The sequence below is a fragment of the Amblyraja radiata genome, chromosome 15 (genome assembly GCF_010909765.2).
Source record: "Amblyraja radiata isolate CabotCenter1 chromosome 15, sAmbRad1.1.pri, whole genome shotgun sequence".
NCBI lineage: Eukaryota > Metazoa > Chordata > Chondrichthyes > Rajiformes > Rajidae > Amblyraja > Amblyraja radiata.
The window spans coordinates 33,635,596-33,647,817 of record NC_045970.1 but is presented as its reverse complement, the minus strand read 5'-3'; the positions used below and the strand labels follow the sequence as shown (position 1 = coordinate 33,647,817).

Sequence of the window (12,222 nt, the reverse complement as noted above, 5' to 3'; positions counted from 1 at the left end):
CAGGCAAATGAGATCACTTTAACTAAGCATCATGTTCGGCATGAACATTGTGCGTCAAAGATCCCATTCCTGTGCTGTAGTGTTCTATGTTCAGATATAGGGGCAATTGCTAAGGGCCACTGACCTTGAATAAGATTCCAGTAGCACCAAGGAGGGCTTCAAGGAATAGGGAAGGTTAGTGTGTGTATTGGTGGAGTGGGATTATTTTGACGGTTGTGGGTCAGGAGCAAGGTCGAAGTGTAAGGGGTGGGTTGATGTAATGCTTATGTGCAAGAGGAAGGGAAAGCTCAATGTATTAATGGTGTATACAGGTTGTTCTGCTTTAACTGGTTGCCATAAGACAAATTGGATATAACATAAATGATGAATTAGAGAACACTATTTGAATTAAGTGGAATGAATTGGATCTAGCAGGTACTTGAGAACCATTTAAAAGTTACTTTGGAAATTGACGACCAGAAAAAATAGTTGCCCTGTTTCCACATATAGGCTGTGGGCCGAGGAGCTTTATTCTGCAGTTTCGTGACCCAAGTCACCAAACTACATGAAATTTTCACATATTGTGTAAAAATATTTATATAAATCACCCCTGAAACTCGATATGAAGAAGACTTACACATTTTTATTAAATTAGAGAAAAACCTAGGTACTCGCGGTAAATAGCGATCGATATCCCTCCGTTTTTCTCCCGTTATCGGGGTCTGAAAACGACCGCTACAGACGGCACTATGTACAGCCTTCCCCCCCGCCCGCCCGCGGAGATGATCCGCGGCTCCGCGATCGCGAATCGGCCGCTTATTAATTGAGACCGCGGCATCACTTTACCGCGAGTACCTAGGCCCCGCGATCGGAGCACTTTTTCCCGGTAAGTTTTCGCAGGCAGCTCCGAGATTAGCTGTTAAAGACTTATTACTCTACTACAGGCTGGCATTAGTGACAATGTTTAATTGACTGTGTTATAGTTTAGGCCCTAAATTTCATGAATGAATTAATGAATGAATGAGTAAGTGAGTGAGTGAATGAATGAATAAGGAATGAATGAATGAATTTATTCACATTATATTAAATTAATTAAAGTCCATACAGATAGATTTTCATAAATTCAGACTTTAGTCTTACCTTTCAGTTAGAGTTGATTAATGGGGGCCTTCTTTGTGTTCCAGCACATCAGCAGGGACTTTGAAGGCTTTCTTGCACTTTAATCCACTTTGCAGCACTTTCTTCAGCCTTTTTAATGCTTTTCCCACTAAATACAATTAACCTGCTGCAAGTTTCCACGACATTTATTCCACAGAACAACAAATCGGAATCTCCAGTAAAACAGGCGTCTGTGAAGCCCCCTCAGCCATTTTATGTGCTAGCCTGAAACAAAGCGCGTGATTGGCCAACTGGCAGACAACTCAATGTTAAACGTGCTTTGATTGGACTAAAAAATTCCCGACATTTTTCCGGTTTTTCTCTAATTTAATAAAAATGTGCAAGTCTTCTTCATATCGAGTTTCAGGGGTGATTTATATAAATATTTTTACACAATATGTGAAAATTTCATGTAGTTTGGTGACTTGAGTCACAAAATCCTATTTCTAGACATTTTTGATGCTCGGCCCACAGCCTAATAACCTCCCTGCTGTAATCAGACACCATTGTCTCTTATGAACACTGCTGCTACTTTAATCACATGAGGCCATTGAAAGAGACAAGTAATCGTTTCTATTGACACTTGTTCAGCGATACTCTATTAAACAATGTAACCTACATCTTGAGTATTTTTAGCTTATAGTAACAAATAACATATTACTATTGAAAATACATTTTTTTTTAAATCCCGTAAGAAAATATCTGTTATTGAGAATCAAACTTCGTCATTGATACAGGTGTTTTTATAACACATTTTTGTGTAACACTGGGTTTCTTAGCTGTGTTGCGAAGACTTGTTTGCCCTTCGGAGTGGCAATTGTTGTTGCATTTGAAACCATTTCATTAATGTTCCCCTGAGGAATGACCTTGTGTGCAACTGATGCAGAAATTGTTTCAGTAGCACAGGATGGTTCTTGCCAAGAAAAATCTGATCGAATGTATGGAATGATATGAAACAGCACAGATGTAATTGTTCCACTTCACTGAGAAATCTATTTTCAGTGGCTTTTTGCTGGGGAAAACACTAAAGATGAATTTCTAGGTAGTGTGGTCCAGTGTGGTGGTACAAAGTTTCAGCAGTTCCCTCACAGTTAAGGTGAGGGAAGGACCTATTCAAAGAATCTGTCTTGTTGGGTTTGTATAAAGAAACATCTCCTTTCATTTCAGTGAAGAACAATCATAAGGGACTTGGTATTGATTTTTTTTCAAATTGTAATTGTTTGTATAATTATTTCTCAGTTATTACATTTCAATATTTTTCATTACTGTTTAAAACTCAAATAGATTTTGATTTACGACGCCGGTAATGCTAAGACATGGTCAAGTTGCCTGTCAGCTTTCTTTTGGAAGTTTTTAAGGTTTTTGTCAGATTTTCTGGGTGGGACCTATTTTGGCACCCATGCATGTGATTGTATTTACGATGTAGACAGCTGTTTCAATGAAAGGGATAAAGCTGGCACTTGTCCATAAGTTGCCAATGGGGGAAGCTACTTGAGATAAGTGACCACTTTTTGCAGTTCAACACAAGTGTGGGTGGCCAGTGTGTGATGATGATTTATTTATTTAACCTAACTTTTTTTTGGGCTGCAATGGAAAAACACATTGTAATGTTATATCGAACTAAAGCCATATTCAAAGTCTTATATGTGAAAGCTAGCCTACATTTAGTTACCTTATTTCTGCCAAAGCTGAGAGGAGTCATGTTCAGCAAGAGAAAAATGAGTAGAGATTTTAATGATTACTATTTGGTGATGAATGCCAGCTGCAGGCACCCTAATTCCATTTGCTCTTTTGGTGACTTGGTGATATGTAGAATATGTAGCCTTTGAGATTTGATTATCACATTTCACTGCTCAACACCCTATCAATTGCCAAATCCTGCTGCACATGCTATAATCTTGAGCAAAATGCGGTACAGAAGGAATGCAATGCAGTGGGTCAGGCAATATCTGTGGAAGGAATGACGGATGATGTTCTGGGTCGTGGACACTTCTTCAGATTGATGTTCATATTGCAGCTTGCCAACATTTGTACCTCTATCCTGTCTTCTGAAACTATAATTTCTCTGATCTCCAAACCTAACATCCACAGTACCTTGTGCAGAAAGGAACTGCAGATGCTGGTTGATACCGACGACAGGTCTGCACCCATCCTTTTTCTCCAGTGATGCTGCCTGACCCGCTGATTTACTCCGGCACTTTGTGTCTATCTCCAATATTTTTCCTGAGTGCCACTTCTTCACTTTTAAAATCCCACCATTGCTGACACTGCTATACCTCTTGTTAATCGTTCTTAACAAACATTACAGGGTTGACTGGGTTTCGAGTAGGCCATGCTTCCCCCTGCAATCCAAGCATAGACTGATATTGCAGGTGCATCCTTCACTTTTGTATCCTTTATGTCACAAAGATCAAAGCATTATATATTCACACTCTTAAACTTTGAACTACTTTTCCCCGCTTTCATACTTTGGAGACAAATACATTAAATCAAAGTCTTTAATCCCTGGTGTGGGAATGGTATTGATGTGAATGGTGCTGGACTGAATGGTATTGTAAACTGAAAGCCGTTGATGCGAAGTGTGAATGAAGTGCAATTATACTGTCTTTCATAATCAAGGAATTCCTTAATTACTAGATTAGACTGTAATTTATGAAACTATATTAGACGAGTCCGAAGAAGGGTCTCGACTTACAATGTCACCTATTCCTTTTCTCCAGAGATGCAGCCTGACCTGTTGAGTTACTCCAGCTTTTTGTGTTGATCTTCTGACAAGGATTTACTAAGTTTAGACATTTGGAGTGGTTTGAAAGCATATTTCCTTTTCTACAAACCATTGATTACATAAATCTTATCCTTAAAGCAACTGTCTATCAAATTCAACACACTCCTTAAAATTAGTAACAATTCTCAGAAACACAACCAATCCTAATAAAGTGCCTTTGAAAATAATTAGTATTTAACCTTTAATGGTACTATTTGGTTATTGTATAATCTTAATTGAATTAATGTTAAATCAGTAGAGAAATTATTACAATAACAAATGACCTGTGGGGCAATGATATGGTGAAAAAATTATTTTATAATCCAGAAGCCTTGACTAACAATGTAAAGATCTTGGCATGATGAATTTAAATCTATAATTTTAAGTGAAGCATGTCTCGGTACCGTTGACTATGTAAATGAAGCCATTTGATTAACTGATGCCCTGAAGGGAAAGCAATCTGTTATCTTTACCCGTCCTGACTTGCATGCAAATTCAGATCCACAGCAATTAGGATGACTCTTGGCCCGTAATTCCTGGATACAGGGCCGGATTTATATGGAGAGAGGCCAAAAGCTATTTCACTTGTGAGCCCACCCCCCCCACCCCCAAAAAAACAAGTTTATTTGTTACATATGCATACGAAATGTGCAGTGAAATGAAAAGTGGCAATGCTTGCGGATTGTGCAAAAAAAACCCATAATGGAACAGAATCACATATTCACATATTAAATATTTGTGGGAGGGAAAAAAGAGAAAAAAACAACAATTTTAAAAAGACACCACACAACAGTAAATTGGTACAGTAAAGTTAGTCCCTGGTGAGAAAGGAGTTTACAGTCCTAATGGCCTGTGTGAAGAAACTCCTTCTCATCCTCTCCGTTTTCACAGCATGGCACCGGAGGCGTTTGCCTGACCGTAGCAGCTGGAACAGTCTGTTGCTGGGGTTGAAGGGGTCTCCGATGATCTTGTTGGCTCTAGAATTGCACCTTCTGATGTATAGTTCCTGCAGGGGGGCGAGTGTAGTTCCCATAGTGCGTTCGGCCGAATGCACTACTCTCTGCAGAGCCTTCTTGTCCGGGGCAGAGCAGTTCCCAAACCAAATTGTGATGTTTCCGGACAAGATGCTTTCCACAGCCGCTGAGTAGAAGCATCGCAGAGACACTCTGAATTTCCTCAATTGCCTGAAGTGGTAAAGGTGCTGCCTTGCCTTACTCACCACTGCGGCAACCTGTGATGTCCATGTCAGATCCTCTGAGATGTGGACTCCCAGGTATTCAAAGCAACTCACCCTATCCACAGTATCCCCATTTATCTTCACTGGTGTGTACGTCCTTGGATGTTGTGCCCTCCTAAAGTCCAGGATCAACTCCTTAGTTTTTTTGACATTCAAGAGGCGGCTGTTGTCTTGACACCAGAATGCTGGATCAGCCACCTCCTCCCGGTAGGCCTTCTCATTGTTATCGGAGATCAGGCCCACCACCACAATGTCATCAGCAAACTTGATTATAGAGTTGGAGCTGAACCTGGCCACACAGTCATGTGTGTACAGGGAGTACAGTAGGGGGCTGAGGATGCAACCCTGGGGGGATCCTGTGCTCGGGGTAAGGGACTTCGATGTATTTCCTCCCACCTTGACTACCTGGGGCCTGGCGGTGAGAAAGTCCAGGAACCAGGCACACAGAGGGATGTTGAGCCCCAATTCCAGCAGATTCTCAGCAAGTCTGGTGGGGACTATCGTGTTGAAGGCTGAACTGAAGTCTATGAACAGCAACCTCACATAGCCCCCATTGGACGGTATGTGAATTGTAGCGGGTCCACGTTACGAGGGAGGAAGGCGCAGATGTGTTTCTTGACCAGCCTCTCAAAGCATTTCATGACTACCGAGGTGAGGGCCACCGGACGGTAGTCATTCAGACAAGCCGGGGAGGCATTTTTTGGTACAGGTACAATAATGGATCTTTTGAAGCAGGCAGGGACCACGGACTTGGCCAGGAAGAGGTTGAATATTGTAGTGAGCACCGGAGCTAGCTGCGTAGCACAAGACTTAAGTACTCGCCCCGAGATGCCATCTGGGCCTACAGCTTTCCTCGTGTTCACCCGTGTCAGGGTCCTTCTCACATCTTGCTCGGACAACGTGAATGTGTGCACATCCCCAGCGATGGACCTCCCTTCAGCTTCGTTAGCCAGCATGCTGGCGGTGTTGTCGTTAGCTGGCAAACCTGGGGTGATTTCGCCCAACTCGAAACGACCGTAGAAGGAGTTCAAATCATCAGCTAGGGAGGTGCCAGCACTTCCGGTTGAGGGGGGGCTGCTCCGGTAGTTGGTTACAGTCCATAGCCCCTGCCACAGACATCTGGTGTCCTGCTGCTCCATCTGAGGACCATGACTACCCGACAGTGACATTGTGACACTTTTAGATCCTACCGTATGGTGTCATTAAACAGTTGGTTTTAAAATACATATTGGATTCATCGCGGAGCGGGCGATGCCTTACCTGGATCGCCGTTTGAAGCTCTGGAGTGTTGGGCCTGCTGATTCAACATTATGGAGCTGTGGTTTGCGGAGCTCCCAGCCCGGGGCTGCGCTGATTTCAATATCGCGGAACCCTGGGATCCCTTTGCCGAGGGCCGCCAGCGTGACTCTCGCCTCCCAGCTCGGCCTATAGACTTCGGGAGCCGCGATCTCCAGTAGGATGTGGCCGATTCGGAAGTCCAAGTCGCTGAGAATGTTCTCCCGTTCCGATGTCGAATGGTGACCCCATATTTAATTGTACCAATGGCCATGAGGGGGTGTTCAAGAGGAGGGGGTCCGTTGGAGACGGGAAAAGGGATCATCAATGGGGGCGAAGACTCCTTTGCATGGAATAACGGTGTGAGGCGGAGGCGACGGAAGAAGAGCTCCAAATCGCGGCGGGCGTGGAACTCATTGAGGTGGGGACGGAGGGGGACAAAGGTGAGGCCTCTGCTGAGGACAGACCGTTCGGTATCTGAGAGGAGGAGGTCGGGGGGGGGGGGGATGGTGAACACACGGCAGGGATGGGGGGTGGGGCCGGAGGAAGGCAGGTGAGTGGACTGAGGCCGAGGTGATGTCTGGTGGGTGGTCAGGGGGTAGGGGGGTATGAGGACTGTAAGGTGGGTGGGGAAGAGCTGGGGTCACATGGTTTGAGGGGAATGGAGAAGACCCAGTGGAACAGCCACTGAGGTTACCAGCATTAGGTGGACTAGCATTAGAACCCAGCGCAGTCAAACTCAGGGGAGTGGGAGTCTGCAGCGTGGAAACTTCAGGCCCAGTGCTGAGTCCAGGCTGCAGGTAAGGCGACGGCTGCGGGCTGCTGGAGGGCGGCGGAGTGGCCAGGGTCAGCGGGCAAAGAGTAGGAGGTCCTCTCCACAACGAATATAAACCTTACCTGCATTTTAATCCACCATTAAAATGGGCAACAGGTGCCTGCAGGTTCCCCGACAAGTTGCACACTGATTTTTCTCGGAAACAAATTGGTGATTTCATTTTTGTGGGTCTAAATCTTCAAATCGCCAGCGGACCACAGTTGTTTGCTGTTGGAACTGTGCTCGTACAGTCAAATGGGGAAGGTTCTATTATAATTGTTTTGTACCTTACACTTTATTGAAAGATGGGTGGGGCAAGAGGCAAGTGAAACGTGCAGCATGAACACCTTTGCCAAACAGATTGTTGCAGTTCAAGGTGGCACCCTTTCATAGACAATGAAACATGGGTAATAACTCAGGTTTTAACAGCAATGCTATTGTATAAATAAAAGCTAATTTTCTATTCTTGTTTTCCATTAACCTTAATTCTGTTAACTTGATCAGACGTGCAGTGATTTTTTTTTTTTACCGAAGTGAAGGTGTACATAAAGATTACATTCATTTTGCCTCGGCTGTCTGGTTTTTATTTGGTTGCAACGAATAAGAATTTCTTCAAGAAATATTCCGCTGGGCACATATATTCTTATAGTAGTTGGAAATGATCTGTGCACTTCTAACCAAGTGGTTTTATTTAAAGGTAAGAGCCTTGGCAAGTGCAGGTGGAGTGGATAACTTGCTGCTGCTGGATCTGGAAAAGTTCAAGTATTGCACGCACATGGTGGCTCTTGAAGGAGTCAATATGGGAACCACACAAAAGTGGAGAGTTGGAGAACAGGAATTTGAAGCAATGATGAGAATGTTGGACAATTTGGTATGTACTTATTCAAGATCCTGGTTTTCATATCTTCCCAGGATCTGCTCCACCCCATCTCCATGATCCTCTCTAACCATATACCCCACTGTAAGTTTCTATCCATCCCAATGCAAAATTATTTTATTTCATGTCACAGTTTTGAAATCACTAGACTCTAAAGACATCTTTATCGTTTCCCACTTGCTCAATGTTCTCCATTTTTCTTTGCCTCAAGTATCTAGAGGTGTCATTCTTGACATGTGGACTGCAGAAATAAACGTGCTGGATGAGTGATATATGCTTATTATATAATAGAAGGATTCATTGCACCAAGTTAAATTAACACCCAAGAAAAAGGTTACTTTTAAATTAAGTCTTTAATGGTTTTCACTTTGTGCAATTAAAACTTTATATTATGAAAAGTGTTGTCTTTCACTGTGCCAGTATTGTGTTGCACTATTGCATTTATCCCCAATTCCAGGATTTGAGCTTCTTAACTCATCTGGCCCTTATATCAGTGAAAACAAGCCTTCTCGAGTTGACTTTTATAAGACAGCATTATGGAAGATATCATACCATGTTGTTGAATAGCGAATTTGCTGCGTGCTTAACCATATTTACCCCTTTGCCACAGTTAAAATAATAATTTATTGTATTGTCCCATGCGGTAGGTTTTGTGTAAAAACAGGCTGCAATTTTACCAGTAAAAGAGTTTCCTAGATATTAATTTATGCTGTGCCATGTTTTTAATATGCAATTGCAATCCAGTTTATAAAAATAAAACGGGGAAAAAAATACAATGTTTCACTCCTTGCTTTTCCGTACATTGATCCATAATGTAGAGACGATCCCAAGCACATATCTCCATCTGACAATGTGCAACACAAGAACAGAAGAAATAGAAGCAGGAGTATACCATTCAGCTCTTTGAACCTGCTCTACCATGCAGCAAGATTGTGGCTGGTCATCTACCTCATCACTTTGACCACCCCCCTATCTCTCTCTGCCTTTGATATCCAGAAATCTATTGATCTTGGTTTTAAATGAAGTCACCCTTTATAGTCGTCCAGAGTACAGAATTCTAAAGATTTTTGCCACAGGAGGGGAAAAAATACTATTTGATCCTTAATGGCATATTCCTAATTTTGACCCTATGACCCCCCTAGTTCTGGTTTCCTTAGCCAGAAGAAACATTTCTTCTTGCATCTACCTTGTTGGCCTCTTGAGAATTTCAACGAAGACTCCTCTTACTGTAAACTTGAAAGAATAAGGCTGAGGTAGTCAGTCTTTTATGGCAGACCCACCATCCGAGAAACCAAAGTTGGTGAATCTTTGCTGCACTCCCTCAAGGGCAGCTCTAACCGTTTTTGGATAAGGGAGGCAAAATGATACACAATATTGGAGGCGTGGTTTCACCAGAGCACCATTCAATGGTAATAAGACATTGTTACTCATTCTCTCGTTTTCTTGCAATAAATGGCAATGTACCAGTTATCTTCCAAACAGCCTGCTTGTTAATTATCAGTAGCTTGTGTATGAGGATTTCCAGGTACCTTTTGAATGTTAACATTTTGCAACAGCAGGTTTTTAAAAAAATGCTCAGCATTTGCTTTTTCTAATGAAGTATAAACTCAAAATGTCCTATTTTATACACCACCCACCATCTAATTGCCCACTCATTCAACTTATCCATAGTCAGCACCTTCATCACTATTTGTTCCGTCAGACAAATCGGAGACTTAGAAATCGGAGACTTAGAAAAAGACTTAAATTTTGAAAAGGCACCACATGCCCTAGCTTCTCATCTCTTCATGAAATCTTCCAAAAATTCCAATAGATCTTCAGGAAAGATCTTCAGAGATGTGCACGGCCAGGAATTTGAAGCTCTTGACTCTTTCAACCATCGACCCGTTGATATAAACGGGACTGTGGGTCCCCATCCTACTCCTTCCAAAGTCCACAATCAGTTCCTTGGCTTTGCTGGTGTTGAGGGCCAGGTTATTGTGCTGGCACCATATGGACAGTTGCTCGATCTCTCTTCTATTCTCTGACTCATCCCCATCAGTGATACGTCCCACAACAGTGGTGTCATCAGCGAACTTGATGACGGAGTTCGCACTATGACCGGCTACGCAGTCATGAGTATAGAGTGAGTACAGCAGGGGGCTGAGCACTCAGCCTTGAGGTGTTCCCGTGCTGATTGTTATCGAGTCTGACACATTTCCACCAATACGAACAATTTGGCTGTTGTGGCATCCTGAAGACATGAAGGCGTTTTTCAGAACTTGGTATTTGGGATTTTAAACACTAAATGAACTTTTTTGATCTGGCAGACTTTATCCATCCATTATTACATGAGGAAAATTTTGAGTGGTTTCAAAATATACTAATTGGCATTTAATGCACACATGTCAATATTAATTCATGCTTTTGCATATTTTCTGCTTGTGTTTGGCTGATTTATAACCAATAAAAATTGTCCTTGAGGAAAGAGATTATTATGCTCTCTTGCGGTAGACCTGAGACAAAAAAATGGCATAATAGTTATGGCAGCAAATGGGTGTGTTTATGTACAATTTGTATTCTGCTATCTATGCCATAAATATGATTGAGATTTAATTGTCACAAGACTGCTGTAGTTCACTCATTTGCATTTACTTGCAGATTACTACCTGAAGAAAACGGTTAGGTTTTTTATTTTCTCTCTCCGCAGGGCTACAGAACAGGCTACACTTACAGACACCCAATTCTGAGGGAAAAACTAAGGCATAAGAGAGAGGTGGAGATACCTGCGACCGTCACTGCATTTTCCTTCGACGATGATGTACTGCCCCACTCTCCTCTCAAATTCCTGGCACAAAAACAGCAGCGGGAAAAGACAAGATGGCTGAATACACCAAACACGTACATGAAGGTCAATGTTCCTGAGGAATCTCCATCAGGTGATTGCAGCCCTAGGTCAAAAACCACAGTAAGTAATAATTTATAAATAATCTGTCATTGAGACTTGGAATTGCTTGCACCAATATTGGAATGCCGCATTTTTTGTGAACTGGTGAATGTTTTGAAGCCATCGGCAGTAGGCCATGAAATAAAAATGTTATTGATACCTCGATGAACCAAGATCTGAGTCACAGAGTTGTTGTATAGCACAGAAACAGGCCCTTTGGCCCACCATATTTACCCATCTCTGCTCTGTTGAAGCTGCAACAATTGCTTTACCCAACGACCATATCTCTCGAAACCTATCCTAACCATGTACCTGTCCAAATGTGTTTTAAATGTTGTGATAGTATCTGCCCCAATTAACACCTCTGGAAGTTAGTTCCATATACCTACCTACCTCCCTTTGTGTATATTTTTTTTTTAAACTTTCCCTTTAGATTCTTACTAAATCTCTCCCCCTCACCTTAAACCCATGTCCTTTGGTTCTTGTTTAAAAGGGAACTGCAGATGCTGGAAAATCGAAGGTAGACAATGCTGGAGAAACTCAGCGGGTGAGGCAGCATCTACGGAGCGAAGGAAATAGACAACATTTTGGGTCGAGACCCTTCTTCAGACTGATGTGTGGGTGGGGGGGGAGGGCGGGAAGAAGAGAGGAAGAGGCGGAGACAGTGGGCTGAGGGAGAGCTAGGAAGGGGAGAAGAAAGCTGGGACGATCTGAAATTAGAGAAGTCAATGTTCATACCGCTGGGGTGTAAACTGCTCAAGCGAAATATGAGGTGCTGCTCCTCCAATTTATGGTGGACCTCACTCTGGCCATGGAGGAGGCCCAGGACAGAAAGGTCAGATTCGGAATGGGAGGGGGAGTTGAAGTGCTGAGCCATCGGAAGATCAGGTTGGTTATTTCTAACCAAGCGGAGGTGTTTGGCGAAGCGATCGCCAAGCCTTGGTCTCACCGATGAAGAGCAGCTGACACCTAGAGCAGTGGATGCAATAGATGAGGTTGGAGGAGGTGCATGTGAACCTCTGCCGCACCTGGACAGACTGCTTGGGTCCTTGAATGCAGTCAAGGGGGGAGGTAAAGCGACAAGTGTAGCTTTTCCTGCGGTTGCAAGGGAAAGTGCGTGTGAGCGTGTGTGTATTTAAGTCGTGGCAGTATTGTTGGCATCTGTCGTGCTAGGCCCACATTTGCTACGAAG

General features: G+C 43.0%; 1 protein-coding gene across 3 annotated transcripts in view; it reads left to right on the top strand.

Moving 5' to 3' along the window:
* Nucleotides 1–12,222, top strand: part of add3 (adducin 3) — a 131,634-nt gene that overhangs the window by 103,079 nt on the left and 16,333 nt on the right. For all 3 annotated transcript variants that reach the window (XM_033034001.1, XM_033033999.1, XM_033034000.1), the window contains exons 9-10: nt 7,925–8,098; nt 10,794–11,051. In XM_033034001.1, the coding sequence (XP_032889892.1) occupies nt 7,925–8,098; nt 10,794–11,051 (432 nt within the window). The remainder of the gene's footprint in view (nt 1–7,924; nt 8,099–10,793; nt 11,052–12,222) is intronic.